Source organism: Plectropomus leopardus, chromosome 24 (assembly GCF_008729295.1).
Source record: "Plectropomus leopardus isolate mb chromosome 24, YSFRI_Pleo_2.0, whole genome shotgun sequence".
NCBI lineage: Eukaryota > Metazoa > Chordata > Actinopteri > Perciformes > Serranidae > Plectropomus > Plectropomus leopardus.
The window spans coordinates 3,208,320-3,228,441 of record NC_056486.1 but is presented as its reverse complement, the minus strand read 5'-3'; the positions used below and the strand labels follow the sequence as shown (position 1 = coordinate 3,228,441).

Here is a 20,122-nt window from a genome sequence, read left to right as displayed (position 1 = left end):
GGTCACACTCAATCTCCTCCAGCCTTCTTCTCTCCACTTTTGTCAAAATTGATTTATCAATTATAATAAAAGCAGAGGGAGAGTATTGGAGTATTAATCACATTGGGATCTGTTTAATAGATTAGAAAAATCGTTTATAATGACCGACTTCAAATTAAGGATTCCAATTATGTGCACTGATGGAAAGATTTGGGATTTTGGTCATTGTGCAGTCTGAGTGGACACCTGTCAATCATACTGTGTATGTTTTTGTCTCTGATTTTCCATTAAAGTTTGACTCGTGGGCTTTTTATCTTGGTACAAACGACTAAGATTTTTTGTGTTTTGTATTTAGGATGAAAATTTCCTGTTTATCTTTCCTACAAAAGAGTTTCACGACCCTGTTTCTGCAGAACACTTGATGTAAAATCTTCCTTAAAACTGGTTGTATGAATCAACAAGACAGTCCCAAAATTGACATTTATATGCATCAGTATGCAGCAGTGGACTCACGGAGGATTGTGAGACAATGGGCCCCTGGGCTCAGATATGCAAACTCAAGACACAAAGACTTTGGGGTGGTTTTGCCACTTTTTTGTTGTTGTTTTGCATCATTTTGTGAATTTGCATCTATTTGTGGATATTTTGTGTCTTTGTCGTTATTTTGCTTCTCTTTGTGGTTCCTCTGCATCTCTTTGCAGTTCTTAATGTCTTCTTTCATTGCCTGCTTTCCATGTTTTTGATAGAAGACACGTCAGTTTGCTCAGGCTTCAAAGGGTTAAACCCCGGGTGAGAGATTATGTTTGTTGATCTCATGCAGTTCCCATCATTGCACTTGATGAAACTGATTTCTCCGTATTTAAGGAAGAAGTCAGAGATAAATATCAGCAGCTGGAAGTTCAGTCGTTTTGTCTCTTTCGTTCCTCTGCATCCCCTGAACGCTCCGGCCCATCAGGATGAAGAGGACGCCAGACAAAAGGCAGAAGAAGACCGCCACCGGAGCCAGGAGGAAGGACGGACCGTGCTGGACTCTGAGGTGGAAGGAGGGGCAGGTGGAGACGCTGTGATGGAGGGCAAACTGCTCCAGAGTGTCCAGGACCTGGACCCACATCAAATACATCAGCACCACCGCCAGCAGAGACAGACCTGACAGACACAGAGGAGGTTTTTACTGTTCTTGTGTCTTTTCAAAATACACTTCTGTTTCTGCTCGTTTCATGCATACAGTATTTTCTTTTCTCTTTTTTTTCTTTTTTGCTTTTTGTTGTGCAAAACAAGCACTGTGATACACATCATGTCTGTGTAATTTCTTCTTAAGCTGCTCATTGCCTTTTACATATATTTTGAAAAACATCAAGCCAGGTTTCAAAGGGTTAAATAAGCTTTTGCCGACGGTTATGCAAGCCTCACACAAACAACTTTTGAAGTGTTGCAGATATTTTTCTAATGTCAGAATAAATGAGTTTTGCTAAAGTTGTGGCATCCTCCTGTGACCTTGATCATTTGGTGTCAGGCGGTCATTAAAATCAGTCTTATTATGGTCTTGCCATTCCAACAAAACAACAGTTTTTAAGTCTCGGCTCATGCAAATACTTTGAGTTGTGGAGTCAACAAGAAACTGTGTTTAATTTGCATCTGATCCACCAAACAGCACTTAGTGAGAAATCTTGATTTTTTAAACGGTTTACCACTCACATTCCCATCTTCTCCTCTCAGTAAAATAGTGCAGCTAAGCAATGGAGGCTAGTAGCAAGCTGAGGCACCAAAATCCAGAATTTATGTATGCAAATATAGCTTCTGTATGGGTTATACTGATGCTGAATTGACAAGAAGTCTGTTGTCATAAGATGCCTTCAGGCTTGTATTTCTAGACTTGTGTTTTGCAGACACATAAGAAATTGTTAAATGTCACATTTCTTAAAGGGAGTTTAGTGTAATATTTTCCACCAGGAGCAGGGTGGGAAATAAACTCAAAAGGAATCTGGGTTTTAGTCCAAATAGTGACTCAGTCTTTGCAAAATCTTAGAGTGTGTGACAAAAAAACCTCACATCATCTGAAGATTTGAGAGGGTGTCACATTTTAAACGTATTTCTAACACTTTTAGTGTATGGGGTGACTTTGTCATCTTCAGTCTTTGTTTTCTGTTTGTTGCACTTGTTTTATTGCTCTTTACTCTGCAAAACAGCAAGAAACCAGCAGATCTGGATTCAGTTACACAGCAGATTATGTTTTTTCATTTGCTGTTATTTTCCTGATAAAAATATAAAATACTCCAGGAGCTATGGTGAAAAATACATTATTTGGTTACGGCAGAAAGTGAAATGGCCACCACGAGGCATGTTTGCAATGGAAATGCTGATGCTGTTTGGGCTGTTTCGAGACACAAAAAGCTGCTGTGTTACATGAAAAAATTAAATAAATCTTACAAAACCAAAATCTCAAGGGACATTTCTTTCATTTTCAGCTTTCCGCTTTTTTTGTTTTTTATTTTCTGGATGTCGGTCTTCACCATCGTCTTTGCAGAAGCTTTAAAGGCCTTTAACTCTCACACCTGGACCTTGACTTAATGCGTCTCGCCTTATTTTGCAATATCTCTTACACTGAGTATAATCTGAGACAAATGTTGGCTCAGAAATCATGTTCTGGAGTAAAACATGTGATTTATGGTCAGAGACAGCGATCACATTTTTATGGTTTGGCACAGCAGCAGCTTGGATCAACGGAGACTGAGGATATTGATTATGGGTGATGGGTTTGTGTTGTAACATTGAGGCCAGCTTCAGGACTTTCTAAAATGATTATGGTCAACTTTAGTCTCCTTGTTGAACATTTGCAGTCTTTTATTGAGTATAACTCTGGAAAATCTTCCCACCCTTCGAAAAACCGCAGATTTGGAGCGAAAGGAAAGCTCAGGAGACTAAGACTCCGCCAAAAGCTTCAACAAGGGAACACAAGCAGCCACCTCCCTGTCGAAAACCAAACGCACTTTTGAGACTGAAGAAAAATGGGAGCAAAAACACACAGCAAACCCCCTCACACACACAACGGAGTGAGACTGAAGGCGTCTCCTCCTCACACACACACACACAACCACCAAACACGTGCTCAGCCTCACTGAGGTGCTTAAAGATTTAGCCCGGCTGAAGGCAATGTGACCTAACGAGCAGCAGCCTGAAACCTGAAATCATGCACAAAATTAGTGACTTCTTCTTATTTTCTTTTTACAAAGTAGCTTTTAACATTTATGGAATTAGCTTTAGTTTTTGGTGCACACAATAAACATACAATTGATTTATTCTGAGTATTTAAAAATGAGGAAAAGCAATGCAACACCAAAAAATGTTACACTGATGAGTCTCTTGAGCTTTTGATCAGACTGAAGCTCAGCTGTGAGCAATGACACCTAACGAGAGGCTTCTGCTCACCAGCAGACTCAAAAAGTAAAACCCAACTTCTGTCAAATTAACTTCAAGCTGAGCCCTAATAAATAAAAATCTTATTTGCCACCTTTTTTGAACAGTGTAGTTTTTTGCTAATGACAATGGTTTGACTATTTTTTAATTTAATTTAATTTAATTTAATTATTAATTTTTTTTTTTAAGGTGTGTTTTGACCTTTTTGTCTTACTGGTTTATTTGGTCTTTTTTGCTTTAGTCATGTGCTTTTATCTTATTTTATTCTATTTTTAGTTCTTTAAGTCATTTCTATTATCCTCTTTTAATGGTCTAATTTTATTTCTATTATTATTTTTCATCAGTTTTGACTATTTGTGTCTTTTATTAGTTTATTCTCCAGCTAAATAATTATTTTTTGAGTTTTGTTTTTTGTTTTAATAGATTTGATTTACTTATATGGACAGCTATCGGCTGTGTTTTGTGTCTTAAATTTGTGCAGCACATTGAGCTTCCACCTGCAATGAAATGTGCTGTAAAAATAAAGTTTGCTTGCTTGCTTTATGTGAGATCTGTTTGTGTTGAGGCCATACAACTAATTCAAAAAACTAAATGAAATATTTTATGCAACCCCTAAAAAATGTTGGCATGGTACATTTTTGCAAACCACAGATATGTTACATATGCACCATATTATCTACCAGATAAATTTAAACTTTATGTTTCAACAACACTGTGGTTAACGTGGTTATGTTTACGCACAAAAACCACATAGTTATGGTTAGGAAAAGATTATGTGTTGGCTTAAAATAACGGATTTTGGGGTCACATTCCCAACTGGAAAAGCAGCGATGTGTCTGTAAAAACACAAGCACAATTCGGGCAGGGATCACCGTGATGTAACGGTTTAAAATAACCTTTTTTTTTTGAGGCACCATCTCACTGAAAGCAAACAGATGTCTCTATAAAAAAAAAACAGCAGCTGTTTGTGCAGATATCTTGGAGGAAATACAGGGACGCCTCAGTAAAATAACCATTTTTTTTTGTGGCGCTTCGCAGGAAATGTAGCGACATCTCTGCAAAAAACAACTGCTCCTTTGTGGCAATTTCTTGACAGGAAATGCAGCAACATCTGAGTAAAAAACACCTTTTACGTGGCGCTATCTTAGCAGGAAATGCAGCAACATCTGAGTAAAAAACACCTTTTACGTGGCGCTATCTTAGCAGGAAATGCAGCAACGTCTCAGTTTTAAAAAAAACTTTTTGCGGCTCTTTCTTGGAGGTAGTGATTTCTCAATAATAAAATGAACGTTTTATTTGTAGTGCTCTCTTGGAGGAAATACACCAACATCTGGGTAAAAAACAACACCGTTTTTGTGGCAATATCCAAGCAGGAATCACAACAATGTCTTGGTAAAAAAAAAAAAAAAAATTTTTTCTGTCTTCAGTCTTGGAGGAAACGCAGGAAACATTTTGGTGGCATGATCTTGGCAGGAAACACAGTGACGTCTCAATTAAAAACTCCTTTTTGGGGGCGCTATTCCTGCAGGCAACACAGCAACGTCTCTGTTAAAAATGACTTTTTGTGGTGATGTTTTGGCAGAAAACGCAGCAACTTCTTGGTAAAATAATAACCACTTTTTGTGGCACTATGTGGGAGAAAATGCAGAGACGTCTCAGTAAATATCGACTTCTTGATAACTGAATTAAACTTTTTTTTAGTATTTCTGTCATGGAGGAAACACAACAACATCTTGGTAGAAAACAACAGCTTTTTTTGTGGCGCTATCTTGGAGGAAGCTCGGGGACGTCTCAGTAAAATGATTTTGGCCGGAAATAGTGATGTCTATAAAGTAATAAATGCTTTTTGAGGTGCAATGCTGGAGGAAACATTGTTGCAATGTCTCTATTAAAAAACACACTTTTTTGTGGCACTGTCTTGGCAGGAAACACAACAACATTTCTATAAAATAATAACCACTTTTTTATGCTGCCATCTTGACAGAAACGCAGCGACGTCTAAAAACAGACGCTTTTTTGTGGCTTGCACAAATTTACATTGGCAACATTTTCTTCTAGGCTGTTAGTTCTTACCGCCAAAAAGCAGAAGAGCGCCTTCCACTTTAAAGAGCCTGTGATTGGTCTGTGAGCCAGCACAGGTCACAACAAATCCACCAATGATCAGAGCCGCCAAGCCTGCGACGAGGAAGATGCTCCAGAAGGTCCTAAAAACTGAGAGGTGACAAAAATGAGCCTTTCCACTGTAATGTAAAAAATAAATCACATACACAAGAAAACAAAACCAACCGATGGCAGAGTGATGTTCATACGGTTCTGTGGGTAAACCGTGTGGCTCCATCCGTGATGGCATCCGCTCGTAAACAGGAAACGGGAAGAGGAAAGCGGCATGGCAGACCTTGGAAGATGGCTGATCTGCTGAGGAGAAGGAGGCAGTTATGATGCAGTTTTTCTCCAAATTTGGAAGCACATATGTTTGACAAAACTGCAGAGTGAATGTTCTTACAGATCCAAAGGTCCCACATGGTGAAATCATAAGAAACAACCGTAAAGGAGCACCGCCAAAACAGACCCTCATGGAAGATCCTCATCTGGTTTATAGCCTGAAGAATCAGAAAAATGTCTAAAAAATGGTGATAAAATTGAAGATAATGCCTCTGCAGACAGTCTGGTGTAACTAAATAATGCTAAACACGAGCATGTAAACGTCCCGGCACATAAAGCCAGACTCAGCAGGTGTCGGGGCGTCCACAGTCTGCTGCTGAACCACAACAGCAGATTGCAGAGAATGTGTCCGTCAGCTTTCTGTAAATACACAGCGTTTGACTGATGGTGGAAAGTGAAGACAGTCAACTGCAGCCAGCTGGACGGTCCATGTGCGTTCATGAAATAAGACTATAATGGAGAATTTACTCTTCTTATTGCATTCGCAAGTTTTAAAGGGACAGTTCAATCTAATATCAAATGTACATATTTTTTTGTCTAACCTGAAGTGCAGGTTTGCAGATGTGCAATAAGTTTTAAGCTTCTTTATATAATGCTCCCAATGCTGTCTCTTGGATTTTTACATTTTTGGGGAAATATTTTCATACCCAAAGCCCTTCAGATGCAATGATGTATCTTCCACTCTGCTCCTTTGAACACTTTTCGATCGCAGCTCACCTTGAACACCGTCAGGGGTGGAGTTTATATATTCATCATAGCTGAAGCAAATTAAGGTCAATAAGAGTTCCCAATTATTGTGGCATGCCTATATATATATATATACATATATATATATATATATATGTATATGTATGTATGTATATAACCAGGAGCAGTCCCACTGAGATCATGAAGTTTCACATAAAAACAAACAGAATAAAAACACAACAGCAAAAAAGTTAAATGAAAAATAATACCCACTCACTCACGCATACATTTTCTTTCTACTCAACTGATAAAAAGTCATCCATAGCTAAATCTAATTCTTTGGGGAAAAAAAAGCAACTTCCAAAATATTACTGCAAAAAGGTTTTTTTCTAATTACAGTGGCACTCATGCTCGATTCCTTGTCTCTTAATTTATTTTAAGGGCATGACTAAAAACTGGAAGGTTTTAAAAATATCAATATTATAAAGGGGTTGAATAATTGTGAAATGGATATATATGTTTTGTTGAATATTTTTGATTGCATCCTGTAATTTTTCCCAAAATATTAAAAATCAAATTCAAATTTTTGCTTTTCCATGACTTGTTTCAACCTATTACACTGAGGTTTTTTTCATCATGCCATACTATGCTATTTTTTTGCATTTTTTTTTACTTATTCTGCAGATTTTTACATACTATGTTTTTCAATATACTATACTATGACAGTGCAGTTTTTGCAGTTTTTTTCAACATTTTTCTTAACATGCTTTACTTTGAGTTTTTGCATTTTTTGCAACATACTATTTCACCTAAACGTTTGAATGATTCTGATGCATTTCTTTTCATAGCCTGTGTCTGAAAAGAGCTTACAGAGTTAAGCACGTCTTTCCATCAGCGTTCAGTGTAAATACCTCGGCTCCGCTCTTCTCTCTCTGTCCTCCATGGCTGTCCTCTGTCCGGCTGCAGGTCTCCGCAGCCAGCAGCCAGTACTCCGTCCCGCAGGAGAGCAGCGTGAACAGAAACCCTGTCGCTCCGAAGAACAGAGCCAAAAACAGGAGCACCTTCAGCCTCTCAGCAGGAGTCATGACTCAGTCTTCCCTGTCTCAGCAGTCCCTTAATAAAAAAAATCATTTTTTTGTTGACAAAACAGCTGCCAAATTCAAGTGTCCTTTACTTTTCTGGACACAAGCCTCTGGACATTTCGCTCACGACGCTGACAAATAACATGCATGAAGTGGCTCAATGAAAATAACCTCTTGCATCATGCTTTGGTCGGTCTGAAGGGGTACAGTTACAGGGGCTTTACACTCACACAAATATAGCACTGTTACGGTCAAAATAGACACTAAAATACTCCTGTGATTCTTAAAAGACTGAACCCACACATGTAGAAATATCTCCTTGGCATTTATTGGAATGCCAGCATTGAAATCCAGATTTGGTACAGTACAAGGCTATCCAGTATAACTGAGATCTAGGCAACAGTGACGGTCCGACAACAGTCATCCAAACTGCATGTTCATATATTAATACGACTTTTTTTTGTTTGTTTGTTTTGTTTCAAGACAGGTAGGTCAAGAGATGATTAATACAAACTTAAAAAAAGCTACGAGAAGAAAAAGAAGACAGTGAAACCTGGGGAAATTATTTGAACAGATTAATAATATTTTTCTTAAATGCCTGATTTGTTTGAATAATCTAAATTCAAATAAATTCCTACCAAGGACATTAAAAAAGAAAAATACAAAAAAAGAAAAAAAGGAATGGTCAGTATGCCTGGTGATTTTTTTGTACCCATTTGATGACAAAAAAATATTCGATGATGTCTCGCTAAGCATGTCCTGAAACAAACCCTTTAAAACATATAGCAAGAACCCAACCCATATACACAGAGAAGTGCATTTATACAGGACTCATGTTGATTAATTACATATTACAACCCTGTGAGGATATTATAAGTACATATACGAGGCACGCAGAAATTAAACTTTATCACCTATTATTAACCTACTTGCAGTAAACATTTTATTTGAGGATCCTTTGGGCTGAGTCACCTCTTTCCTCTTAATTTTTTGAGGAGATTGCCGCCGTTATTTTGGCAGTTTTGTTTGGTCCGCTCAATCCGAATCAACAGGCCCGTCGGAGCATCCGTGCAAAGGCTCATGGGACTTCCACAGCATGTGAGGTCTTCCGCGGCGCTTCCTCCGTTTTTGTTTTTTTCCCCTCCTCCGCCTCCGCTTGAATGCGCCGCTCCGACGCCTAAGACATGACTCCGAATACGGGGTTGTGGCGACAGATGCTCGGCCCGATCTCCTCGTAGTCTTTCTTGGTGTGGCACACTTGGTAAAACTCGGGCTGCCGAAACAGAAATGGTAAGTGTGATTTGTAAAAAAAAAAAACAGGGTAAAAATGCAGTTAAATCAGTCAATATTTTTTTTGTCAAAAAATTGTATCAACATTGTTTTTTGTCATTTCATATACATATTTTTGTCAGCAGCATGCATCTTTTGTCAGTACCAATTTGTTTTTGTAAATTTATTTTTTCAGTATTATTTTTTGCCACCATGATTTCTTTTTTCCCAATAATCATTCTTTCTCACTGTGATTTCTTGTCACTATAATTCTTTTGTTGCTGTAATACATATATATATATATAAATACATTTTTTTTCCAGTATGAATTTGAATTTTATTATCATTATTATTATTTATTCTATTTTATTTTTGTTAATTTTTTTTGTCTGTATAATTTTGTTTTTTTACAGAAAAATATCTGTAAAAAAAGATAAAATTAAAAGATATTTTTTTATTAAAACGTTTTTTGTTGTCACCATGATATATTTTTTTTGCCACAGTTTTTGGATTCTGCCCTGCCTAACTCTGCTCATGTCTCTTTCCATTTGAATATAAAACAATATAAGTTTGTGCCGTGTTAGTCAACTAAAAAATGTTTAACAGAAGTTTGGTGCATGTGGGAAAACTTTTAGCTTTTTTTGCTGTTTTATTTATATGTCACATTGTTCGAATGAACGTCCCGAACAAAGGAACAGTCACAATTTTCGTTTTTCATCATTTGCTAAAAGCAGCAGGAGGGATGATGATGTATAAAAGGAGCTGAAAATGCTGTTTTGATACTCACAGTAGACGCCAGCATTGATCCTCCGAACCAGACAGCGTACCTCTGCATGTGATGAGTGATGACTTGCACATCAATGGGTTTGGGCTGCGAAGAAAACAGAAAATAACTTTGTCAATAACCCGAAAACACAACACAACTTCCAAAAACTTCTGCACACTTTTAATGCGTATTTCAAGATTTCAAAGATCTTTTGTCGGATGAATCTTCCTCCTGTTTCCTCACCTTCAACTTGCCGCCGCTCAGCTCCTCGCTCATTTTCAGTCGTGCGTCCACGGTCCTCTTGAGGTCCCTCTGCAGGCGCCGGCCGAAGTCCCTGAACATGGTGGAGCCTCCGGAGAGCACGATGTTCTGCCGCACGAAGAGACGTTGATAACAGACTGACAGTTTAAGTGACTGTTTGTCTTTTTATATATTTTATCCATTTTATTTCCTTTTATTTGCAGTTTTATTGCTTTTATTTGCTTTTGTTGTTCTTGGTGTATTTCTTTGTATTCTTTTATATTGACACGTATGTCCCGCATCGCGCATCATTTGTCCTAATTTTATCTGAACTCTACCTTTGTTTCGTCTCACTTGTGTTTGGCTTTCTGTTGTTGTATTTCCTTCTGTATCCTATTTCTGCTTTGCTTTGTTTGTCAAAGTACATTAAAAACTCAGTCTTAAAGGTGCGATATAAATAATGTTTTTCTTTTTATTATATTTAACTAATAAATTAATTTGTAAAAATTGTGTTCTGTACCTTGTACAGCGGACGTCTGACATCGATGGGGCAGTTTTGGATGACCTCGTCCACCACCTCTGAGATCGGCTGGGTGAAGTCTGGGTTGGCAAACTGGAAATATTGGAGGCAAAAAAACATTTGTACAATGCAAAAAAAAAAAAAAGAAAAAAGATTTGCTTTAAAACTGCTCAATTTAAAGAGAAAATCAGAAAAAAAGAAGAAATTATTTTTGATAAAAGTCACATTTTAACTCTGACATGTTGATACTTTAAACTACATCATCTATTAGCAGCAGCAGAGGTGATTAAATATATGTTAATATCGATGTATCGCACCTCGGGGTGGAAGAAGATCTCAGGCCCCAGGAAGCGCTCGTAGCCGACATCGATGGTGAACTCCTTCTTGGTTATGGAGTTGATGCCCGTGTACTGTTTGATCCACTTGGAGCCGTCTGTGTCGTACTTATTGAACTCCTTAACGAGGTCGGGGCAGACGTAGCTAAACCGCTCCTGAAAAAACACAAAACAATACAACATTTAGACGACACCTTCAATGTTGAGAAAAATAAAGTGAAGCTAAACTTTTGGTTAAATGTGTTTATGTTTTTGGACCAATCAAAGCGCTTTTACACTACAAGTTACATTCACCTATTTACTGCCACTGCTACCACTGCTACTCAGTAACCCTCTCTCACACACACACACACACACACACACACACACACACACACACACACACAACGATGGAGCAGCCATTGGGAACAGTTCACAGATGACTTTTTTATTAATTTATTTATTTTTTACAGTAAATCTGTTGTGTGTTTCTAGCACTCATGTATCACTTTTATTAGTTTTTACAACACACTCTAGTTTATCTGGTCTTATGTTATGTTTTATTTATTTTTATTTATTTTTTTTTTTCTGGTTTTATCCTGACAGTGTATACCGTTTTACTTTTGTTCTGGAAAGCACTTTTTAAGAAAAGTGCCATACAGTGTTATTATTATTATTATTATTATTTATTGTTTTTTATTGTTATTATTATCTTTTGTTGTTTATTATTCTTGCCATTTTTTTCTTTTTCACAATTTGAATTATTATTTTTATTAACATTATTATTACAACTTAAGTGAATTTATTACCAAGCACTGAAAAAAAAACCCTAATTATCATTCAGTAAAATGTTTTTATTCTACTAACTTTCTGTTCCTAAGACAGTGAAGAGATGATGAACCAAATAATACCCTAAATTGCTGGGTTTTTTTATATGTTCAAATGAGCATATATTGTATCATTTACTGTGTTTTATAGGAGGAAATTAACTTGTACTTGCAGATGAGAAAAAGGAGAGCCTTTGCTTGAATCAGCATGTGTTTTATTGTATATTGTTGGCCACTGTTGAAGATGTAAAAAATCAAGTGTTGTTTCACGCATCTAAATTTGAAAACTTGTCAAATTTAAACCAAATACAACCGGAGGATTAAATGTTTGCTTGAGGTCGCGTTAGGTGTTCAGCTTCTGTCGCTGCTCTGACCTCTAGTGGCCAAACTGAGAAATGCACAACAGCACTGACACAACCGCAATCATCTGGTGAGGGTATCACTTCCTGTTATGGGGCCTTTTTTTTGGAGGTTTCAGTCCAAAAACAGAATCTAAAAATGCAAGAACACAGGGTTCCTGCAGCTTAAGGCAAGGAAGATTTAAGATTTTATTTGATGCCACTCAGAATTAAGTTCAAGACCAATTTTCTGATTAATTGTAATTTCATTTTGCCCAAATGTTTCTTGTCAGAAACAACATGACCTTTTTTTCTCCTGTGAAAAACTTGGATTATCAGCGTCAAATGTTGAGAAAAATAACCATTTTTAGGGAGGAACACATGAAGACAATGAGTGTATTATATTATCATAAAGGTATTTATTTAGTTTACCACCAGAAGGGGAAATATCTGGCATTTCTGGCTGTTTTTTGGGCAGTTTTGTGCTTCTCAATCTGCATGTGAGATTCCACTGTTTGGATTTCAATCATGGTGAGTTTGGGAAAAGGAATTCAATTAATTATTTAACAAAAAATAAAATAAAAATAGATTTTAATAGCCATTAGAAGATTTTACAATGCGACTTCAGAAAAAAAGATTCAGAAAATCCTACCTCAAATGCCTGAGCAATTTCAAAACTTTTCAAAGATTAAGCCATTTAATGCAAATTAAGGCCTTATTTTTAGATGAAAGAATTAAATACCCTTTAAGACTTTTTAAGGATCCACGGTGACCCTTAAACTTTCATAAAAAGCTGCACCAACTGAGGCCGTAGTATGAAACATTTCCGCATCATGTTTCATACTAAGGAGATTTTGGGTGGATTTTAAGAGTTAAAAACAAAAAGCGAGCCACACTTGGCAAAGTAAGACGTTCCTCCTGTTTTGTCACTTTACTGTAATGTTTGCCGGGTTGGTAAATATTAGCATTTAAGCAGCTTTCTAAATAAACACTCAGAGTGCAGAGAAGCACACTGACCTTGACAGCTTTAGCCGTCTCCAGCGACTGCTCCGGGGGGATCCCGACCTCTCGCTCCCTCAGCAGCTGTTGGGTGAAGTACGTGATGTCTCGACCAGCGATGGGAATGTGCTTGATGCAGCTACCGATGACGTAGCCCTCAGCCTGGAATACGAACGTGCGTGAGTTTAGCGTTTAGAGAAAAGAGTTAAAAAAAAGATAATCCTGAAAAATGCCACTCACCACTGGGATGACGTGCGTGACGCCGTCTCCGCTGTCGATCACAGTCCCCGTCAGCGTCCGCTCTCCCACCTGTCGGGACGTCCAGGAGGCAGCCAGCGCCAGGACAGCCTGAGGCGCAAAATACCAAAAAACTGGATACTTTAAGGCCTCATTTAACAGTGTAGCAACAATGATACATTATTCATGCTTTAGATTTCACAAATGCAGAATGATGACAGAATTTAAATCCAGTGGAAAACTTCTGAAAAACGTCTGCGAATCTTAAAAAGAAGAAGTGAAATCTAGCATTTCCCCATTAAACCTCTGAGTTGCATTACGTTTTGAGTTAAACAGTCAAATCTATTTTTATCTACAGCCCTGGTTGTAGTCTGGTTTCAGATGTGCTTCAAGTCACTGCGGATTTGAAGTTTGGGGTCATTTGTTTGACGCCCAACGAGGTTTTTCGAGTAGCCTGAGTGGCCGGTAGACTTTAGAGGGGACAGGTTGGCTTTTGGGTCACATGGCGGATGGCAAGTGTTTGTTTCATGTGCTGGAAAGTTTTTAGAAACATACCTGAACAGCAATGTAGAGACCCGGGACGTTGAAGGACTCAAACATGATCTCTGCTGTGTACTCTCTGTTTTCAGGTGTGTTGAGTGGAGGCTCTGTCTGCAGAGAGACACAGAAAACTGATGTGAACACAGAATGACGTTAACGGCCTTCCAAAGTCGTAATCACAAGCGGGAGATTGCGAAGTTGTGACATTTGCATGATGTTTCCGGGCAGTGGAAAAGCAGAAAGCATGGAAACGGTGTCAGCAGTGTCATTTACTTTTCTATCAGCTGCAGCAGGCAGCAAACTTTTAACTATAAAGTATGCCAGGCGAGTATACTAACATTGATAACGTTATTTTATTAAAAAAAAGTTGTCGACTGGACGTCTTTAATGCATAAACATGGCGGGCAAAAGTCAATTTTTGGACAATGGTAAGAAACGTTTTTAGCTATACAGTATTAAATATGAATTATTGAAGACATGTAAGGTGTAATATGGTATCAGTGTTAGCTGTTATCCATGTAGAGTGACCTAGATTAAATACAAAAAATTTAGAAAATACAAAAATAAACAGCTATCTGCCTCTTATTGAAAACTTCTGTGCATTAAAATGCAACTCAGATTCTTTGTGGCTTCCATGTTGTTCCCTTTTATGACCTCAAACCACATGATCACAACAAAGTCGGACAAACGATTTCCAAACTCGGAAACTACGACCTCCCGATAATACATGAACGCAGCACGAGCCAGTTTTTTTCATTTTGTTTTCTGGAAAAAGGTCAAGAAATGCAAGCTGCATGGGAATATTTAGTTAAATAAATAAACACATAAACAGAAACACAGCCGGTTCTTGAATGTCTCGGCTTGACAGCTGTGATCTTACCAAAAGAAAGTAATGGTCTTCAGGTTCTGCCCGCAGATACTTGAAGATGATCTGCTCCATAAATCTCTCCATCAGGTCCCAGTCCTCCACGATCCCGTGACGGATCGGCCACTGGAAACCAAGACAGAACATCAATATCTAAACCACAGCGCTTCGAAAGATAAAAACCTCTATAACTCAGTTTAACTTTTTTGTCTACCTTTGTTGCATATGATGGTTTATCGATGGCTTCATCTCCGATGAAGAAATCAAGGTCGTCGACACCCTTCATCATCCTGCGCTGAGCCTGGTCCCCGACCTTGGCTGATTCTTTGATTGCGATACCTGGAGATGATTGAAAAAACAGATAAAATCACAATATGAGTCATCGTCAAAGAATGAGGCCGGCATTTTTTTTAAATATATTTCTTATCATCAGGAGGTTGCTTTCTGACTTCCCTATCTTGTATTATTTTTAAGTCAGTTACCTAAAAAAAGAGGAACGAGGGCTAAAAGACAATTATCTGTGCAGAAAACACACTTATCAATTAAAAAAAAGGCGGTCAAATCTTGTTTTTTTAGCCTTTAAAAGCTTATATGATTAGACACATAGATACATAGATAGATAGATATTTTATTGATCACTGCAGGGATACAGCAGCGTAGCAGTTAATAAATAAATAAAATCAGAGGTTATTAAAAAAAACAAAAAAAACAGAATCCTGATATTTTTCAGGTCCAAAAATCAGTCAAGCTCAAGGATAATTTCAGGAGTAAATCATATGAATTTACTGTACATCATTATTATGAGTTGATAATTTGTCTACTGCATTATTTGACTCAGCTGTCTCTTATCTGTCACTTTAAATTAATTAAACTTCAAATTAATAAAAAGATAAATAAAGTTTGATTAAAAAAATACAAAAATAAAATAATTTTCCTTATTTAACAGTTTCTTGTCATATACATTTAAAAACAAAAACAGAGTCCAAATAATGAAAAAATAAACTTAATATGTAATTTCAGTGTCTGTTCAATTTAGTAACCTTTAAATAATCATATTGCACATTTATAAAAATAAAATATGTCTTGTGTTTTACATTAATTAACGTGTCATTTGATAAATTCCACTTAAAACACACATATTTTTGTGTTTTGTGCATGTTTTCATTTACTTACATGAAGGTATGATGAACTGTGGTTCTGTATTTCCTGCATAACCAAGCTTTGTGTAACTGAAAAGGAACAAAACGAGGAAACATGATTAACTACAGCTGCATCCTTTTAATTAAAGTGTTTGCCAGAAACTATAAACAGTTACATTAATTAAGTAACACCCAAAATAATGTGGATTTTATGCTCTTTGCTGAGGATTGTCCAGGAAGTGACATTAGCTTCGGTTGCTAGCAGCAGCTAATTGCAATGATGAAGCAGTAATGAGAATAAAAGCATTTAAATTAAAGTAGCCGCGTGCTTTGTTGTTGTTATTTGCAGCATTTAATCTTAAAGACAGCATATGAATAAGAAAGTAAACAGACGCGGCTGATTAACGTTAGCTCCTTCATGCTAACACCTAAACGGGGCGTTAGCTGGAAGTTTGACAGCCAGGCTAATGCTAACTAGCATCCCCTTTTTGTCACTTACCCCGTGCCGCAGTCCACAACACAAGCCGGTAGCCGACCAGCCATGCTTGCTCTCCGTTAGTCTAGCTACAGGCGAATATATCAGGCGCCCGGTGTGAACGGATATCTTTACGGTAACGGGTTTGAATCGCAGCAGGCTGAATGAATAGCAGCCACGGCCGATTCAGGAGCGCTTCCGGGTTTGGTGGAATTTCTTCTAGTGCAGAGTCAGCAGGTTCAGAGGCGCAACACCGACCCCCGGTGGACGGCGCCTGTCACTGCATCCACATTATTATTATTATTATTATTATTATTGTTGTTGTTGTTGTTGTTGTTGTTGTTGTTGTTGTTGTTGTTGTTATTATTAAATGAAATGTTCAAATTAAGTTGAGGAAAATTAGCAGATGAAATACAATTGTTCTTGTTGTTGTTCTTGTTGTTGTTGTTATTATTATTATTAAATGAAATGTTCAAATTATTGAGGAAAATTTAAAAAAAATGTTCAAATTAAGTTGAGGAAAAATTAGCAGATGAAATACAAATAAAAATTTAAAAAACAGTCAAAATTGTAAGACAAAGAGTAAAAAATATATTGTAGAGTATATTGTAATAATAATTGTAGACTATAATCAGTATTTAATGTGTTGTTAGTACCCCATAAAGAAAAAGCTAAAAATAAGAAAATGAATTAAAAAATGAAACAGGAAACCCAAGATACTAGATAGATATTTTTATATTATTAGATATTTTTTTTCTATTTTTTTTTCTAATAAAAATCTACTATTATTATTATATGAAATGTTCAAATTAAGATGAGGACAATACGCATATGAAATATAAATGTAAAAATGTCTAAAAATACATATTATTTACATGTTTAGAATACAAACTGTAAAAAAAAAAAAAAAAAGCAGAGTCAAAACTGTAAGGCAGACAGTGAAAAATATGCAAACATGAAAAAATATAATTTTTTGTAGAGGAGTTTACTTGTTGGAGTTGCAATACAACATTATAAACATTTCACCGCTGCAACAGTCAGTGGTGGATTAAGTATATAGTACTGAAGGAAAAGTACCAATACCACTCTGTTCAAGTAAAGCAAAAGAAAAAGTCCCGCTTTGAAAATATTACATAAGAAAAGTAAGTAAATAAAGTCAGTAAAAATGTGCTTAATGTGCTTAATAATTAAGAATTGAACTTACATTTTAATTTATGTAATTTGTATTGTGTATACTGTTTTTATTTTTTGTTTATTTTTCAATTTTTGTTTTACAGTGTCAAAAGCAATGTTGGAGGCAGGTCTGTAATTATATTCTTTTTTTCTTTTTTCTGTGTTTTCCATTGAACAAAAAAAATAACCAGCCTCCTCTGGCCTGCTGACTCCAGCAGATGATATCAGTGATTTAGGTGCCATCAGAGACGAAATGGTCCTCACCCTCCATGACTGCATGGAGACCCACTGATAAAGACGATATATGAGCATGAGGGCGCTTAGGGTTTGATTCTGGCTGCAGAGCGCCTTACCACATTAAGACCAATCCGAGGGCCCGAGAACATTGGCCCTTTGTCCCGAGGCAGACTCATCATTCACACAAGAGTCTCTTCAGCGTGCTGACGCTCCCAGAAAAGCCCTTGGCTCTGCTGCTGCTGATAGAAACAGTCCTCGCTGTGCAGCCAGGCCACTTGATGGAAACTCTCCATCAGGACCTGTGGGTGAAACAATTTGTCTCAGCTGCGTCAGAGCAGCAGCAAAAGATTGGCCAGAGGACGCTATCAAAGACTTTTCTCACGGACTTTCCTTTAAACATCACAGAGAAGAATTGTACAAAACACAAGTAGAAGCCTATCTTTTGTCCTTTCTTTGTAATGCAATAAAAATATCTTATAATGATTTTGCCCACACAGGAGAGTAGTATACTGAGTTCCCATATATGAAATATATATGTAGCTTATATATATATATATATATATATCTGAAGGGAAAACTTATGTGTACAGACTATATATAAAAAGAAATTGTAAAATTGTCATATACTGACATATATCATGTTTCATTATAAAACATTTTTTACATTCTACTTACACATATCTTACATACATGTATATGTACATGTTACGTGCATATACATCCATCCCAAAGCCCATCAATATAAGTTGATATTATACATTTAAATATAAGAGATAGACATGTATGTGAATATTCTTCATATATGTACATATGTAATATGTTTATTTTGTTGACATATATGTTATGTAAATAGGCTTTATCCATCAAAAAGCCTATATGTGTTATCAGATATGTTTAAAAGAACAATATAAGCTTATACAATTTATGTGATTTTTAGAATAGAATAGAAAAGAAATACTTTATAAAAAATATATACAAAGGAAGGCACTTAACATAGAATAAAACAGGACAGAGTAAAATAAAATAACATTAAATATAAATATTAATAATAATAAACATGCATATGTCAAATATATGTTGTTTACGTATAAGGAAGCAACATATAATACCATATAAAAATTCATATTCTTAATTTATGCACATACGTCTTACTATGGGTATTTAATACAGGTAAGAAACTCATATTTAACTAACTAATTAGCTATTTATGTATGTGATAGAACATATTACCTTTTAAGTAACATAAATATTAACCTCACACTTGAAATACAGATATATATTTTATGCTCGTTTGGGTAAAACATTTAAATTGATCACAGTTAAGTTGAATTGTATTTATAACACTCTCCTTTTTGTGAGTTTTATGTTAAGTTCAAGAACAATGATATGACAGTAAAAGTATGTGCGTCACTGTTTTGAATACTAGAGGGCACCACTGCTCTCACTTTCAAAGAAACAACCCGAAGCATTTCAAACCATCATTGTAATAACACACAAAACATTTGTTTCAAGCAGTGCAGCTCCGCCTCTGCTGGCTCAGTGTCTTTGCACTACATCTCTCACAACACCCCTGCTGGACTGAGCTTTTTTGTTGTTTTTTTTACAGCCAGTTCTCTTTTATTTCTCTTTTCTTGCAGAGATGCAACATATTTAACACTATGCTTGTTAACTTTCCCACGGACGCAGATTAATTTCCCCTTTGCACCGCTGTAACTTTGGGAGGGGGGTTTAATTGTGTTTACTTTTCTTTATTGGCCCTACTTACTGGAATGAAGATTTGTGTTACTGCACTAAAGTGGATTGGAGTGAAAATAAACTCTGGTGAAGTAGCTTGTATCGGGTTGCTAAGTCATCAGATTTAGGATGATTGTTTAAGCCCATGCACGCTTTCCTCGGGCTTACTTATACACAATGTAATATGTTTAATGGAATTTTATAGAATTTAATTGAGCCATTTAATCAATCGCTAAAAAACAACCTTTTGATGTTCGATACATTTGATTCATGAATGGAAATAAATGAAATTAGATGCATTTAAGTGCACTATCTCTGAGTCATTTTATAGTGTACAGCAGTGATACTCAACTTATCTGGCCTCCCAAACATTTTCTAATTTGCAATAAATACAAAGTGTCTCACACTGAGAACTGTTTTTGCGCCCCCTGACACAGCCCCTAATGTCCTAAAACCCTAAAAACAGACCACAATCCTAGAAATGTCAAAAAATCTGAGAAATGATTTTTAGAAACATCTCGAAATCAGAGAAATTTCCTAAAATCCATGAAACACCTTAAAACTCGAGCAACGCCCTAAAATGTCCTCGTATCCTTTAAAAGTGCTTAAGTCCTAAAAATGTCCTAAAATCTGAGAAATGTCCTAGAATCTTGAAAAAGTGCCAAAAATCCTAGAAAAGTCCCAAAATCTGAGAAACGTCTTAAAATCCCAGAAATGTCCTTAAGTATTAAACATCCTAAAATCCAAGAAACATCCTAATGTCAACATGCATGGGGCTGCTGCGAGTGGCCCCTGTACTCATGCCATTTTGCAAAACTGGCCCCCAAGCAAAACAAATGGAGTGT

At 36.5% G+C, this 20,122-nt stretch overlaps 2 protein-coding genes across 3 annotated transcripts; both read right to left on the bottom strand.

Moving 5' to 3' along the window:
- Positions 1–693: 693 nt before the first annotated feature.
- LOC121963019 (transmembrane protein 182-like) lies at positions 694–7,734 on the bottom strand. Of its 2 annotated transcripts, none has more exons than XM_042513378.1 (5): positions 7,434–7,734; positions 5,897–5,993; positions 5,680–5,808; positions 5,467–5,604; positions 694–1,125 (listed from the first exon to the last, which is right to left on the bottom strand). In XM_042513378.1, the coding sequence occupies exons 1-5, from the start codon at positions 7,605–7,607 to the stop codon at positions 851–853; spliced, it is 813 nt and encodes a 270-aa protein (XP_042369312.1). In that variant the 5' UTR covers positions 7,608–7,734; the 3' UTR covers positions 694–850. The 2 variants fall into 2 exon arrangements, with proteins under 2 accessions (XP_042369312.1, XP_042369313.1); XM_042513379.1 differs by having other exon boundaries at positions 5,680–5,805.
- Positions 7,735–7,910: 176 nt separating this feature from the next.
- On the bottom strand, positions 7,911–16,326 carry LOC121962949 (actin-related protein 3). The gene is made up of 12 exons (XM_042513288.1): positions 16,158–16,326; positions 15,693–15,748; positions 14,734–14,858; positions 14,535–14,645; positions 13,670–13,765; positions 13,118–13,225; positions 12,896–13,039; positions 10,717–10,890; positions 10,400–10,492; positions 9,883–10,008; positions 9,661–9,744; positions 7,911–8,877 (listed from the first exon to the last, which is right to left on the bottom strand). The coding sequence occupies exons 1-12, from the start codon at positions 16,199–16,201 to the stop codon at positions 8,782–8,784; spliced, it is 1,257 nt and encodes a 418-aa protein (XP_042369222.1). The 5' UTR covers positions 16,202–16,326; the 3' UTR covers positions 7,911–8,781.
- Between the last annotated feature and the right edge of the window lie 3,796 nt (positions 16,327–20,122).

Excerpts from the sequence above, each read along its gene's own strand:
- LOC121962949 (XM_042513288.1), bottom strand. The coding sequence starts at position 16,201 with ATGGCTGGTCGGCTACCGGCTTGTGTTGTGGACTGCGGCACGGG. Across the intron at positions 14,646-14,733 it reads AACCATCATATGCAACAAAG|TGGCCGATCCGTCACGGGAT; the intron begins GTAGACAAAAAA and ends CTTGGTTTCCAG. Across the intron at positions 10,009-10,399 it reads TCAGACGTCCGCTGTACAAG|AACATCGTGCTCTCCGGAGG; the intron begins GTACAGAACACA and ends TTCGTGCGGCAG.
- LOC121963019 (XM_042513378.1), bottom strand. The coding sequence starts at position 7,607 with ATGACTCCTGCTGAGAGGCTGAAGGTGCTCCTGTTTTTGGCTCTGTTC. Across the intron at positions 5,809-5,896 it reads CATGTGGGACCTTTGGATCT|CAGATCAGCCATCTTCCAAG; the intron begins GTAAGAACATTC and ends CCTTCTCCTCAG. Across the intron at positions 5,605-5,679 it reads TGAACATCACTCTGCCATCG|TTTTTAGGACCTTCTGGAGC; the intron begins GTTGGTTTTGTT and ends GTCACCTCTCAG.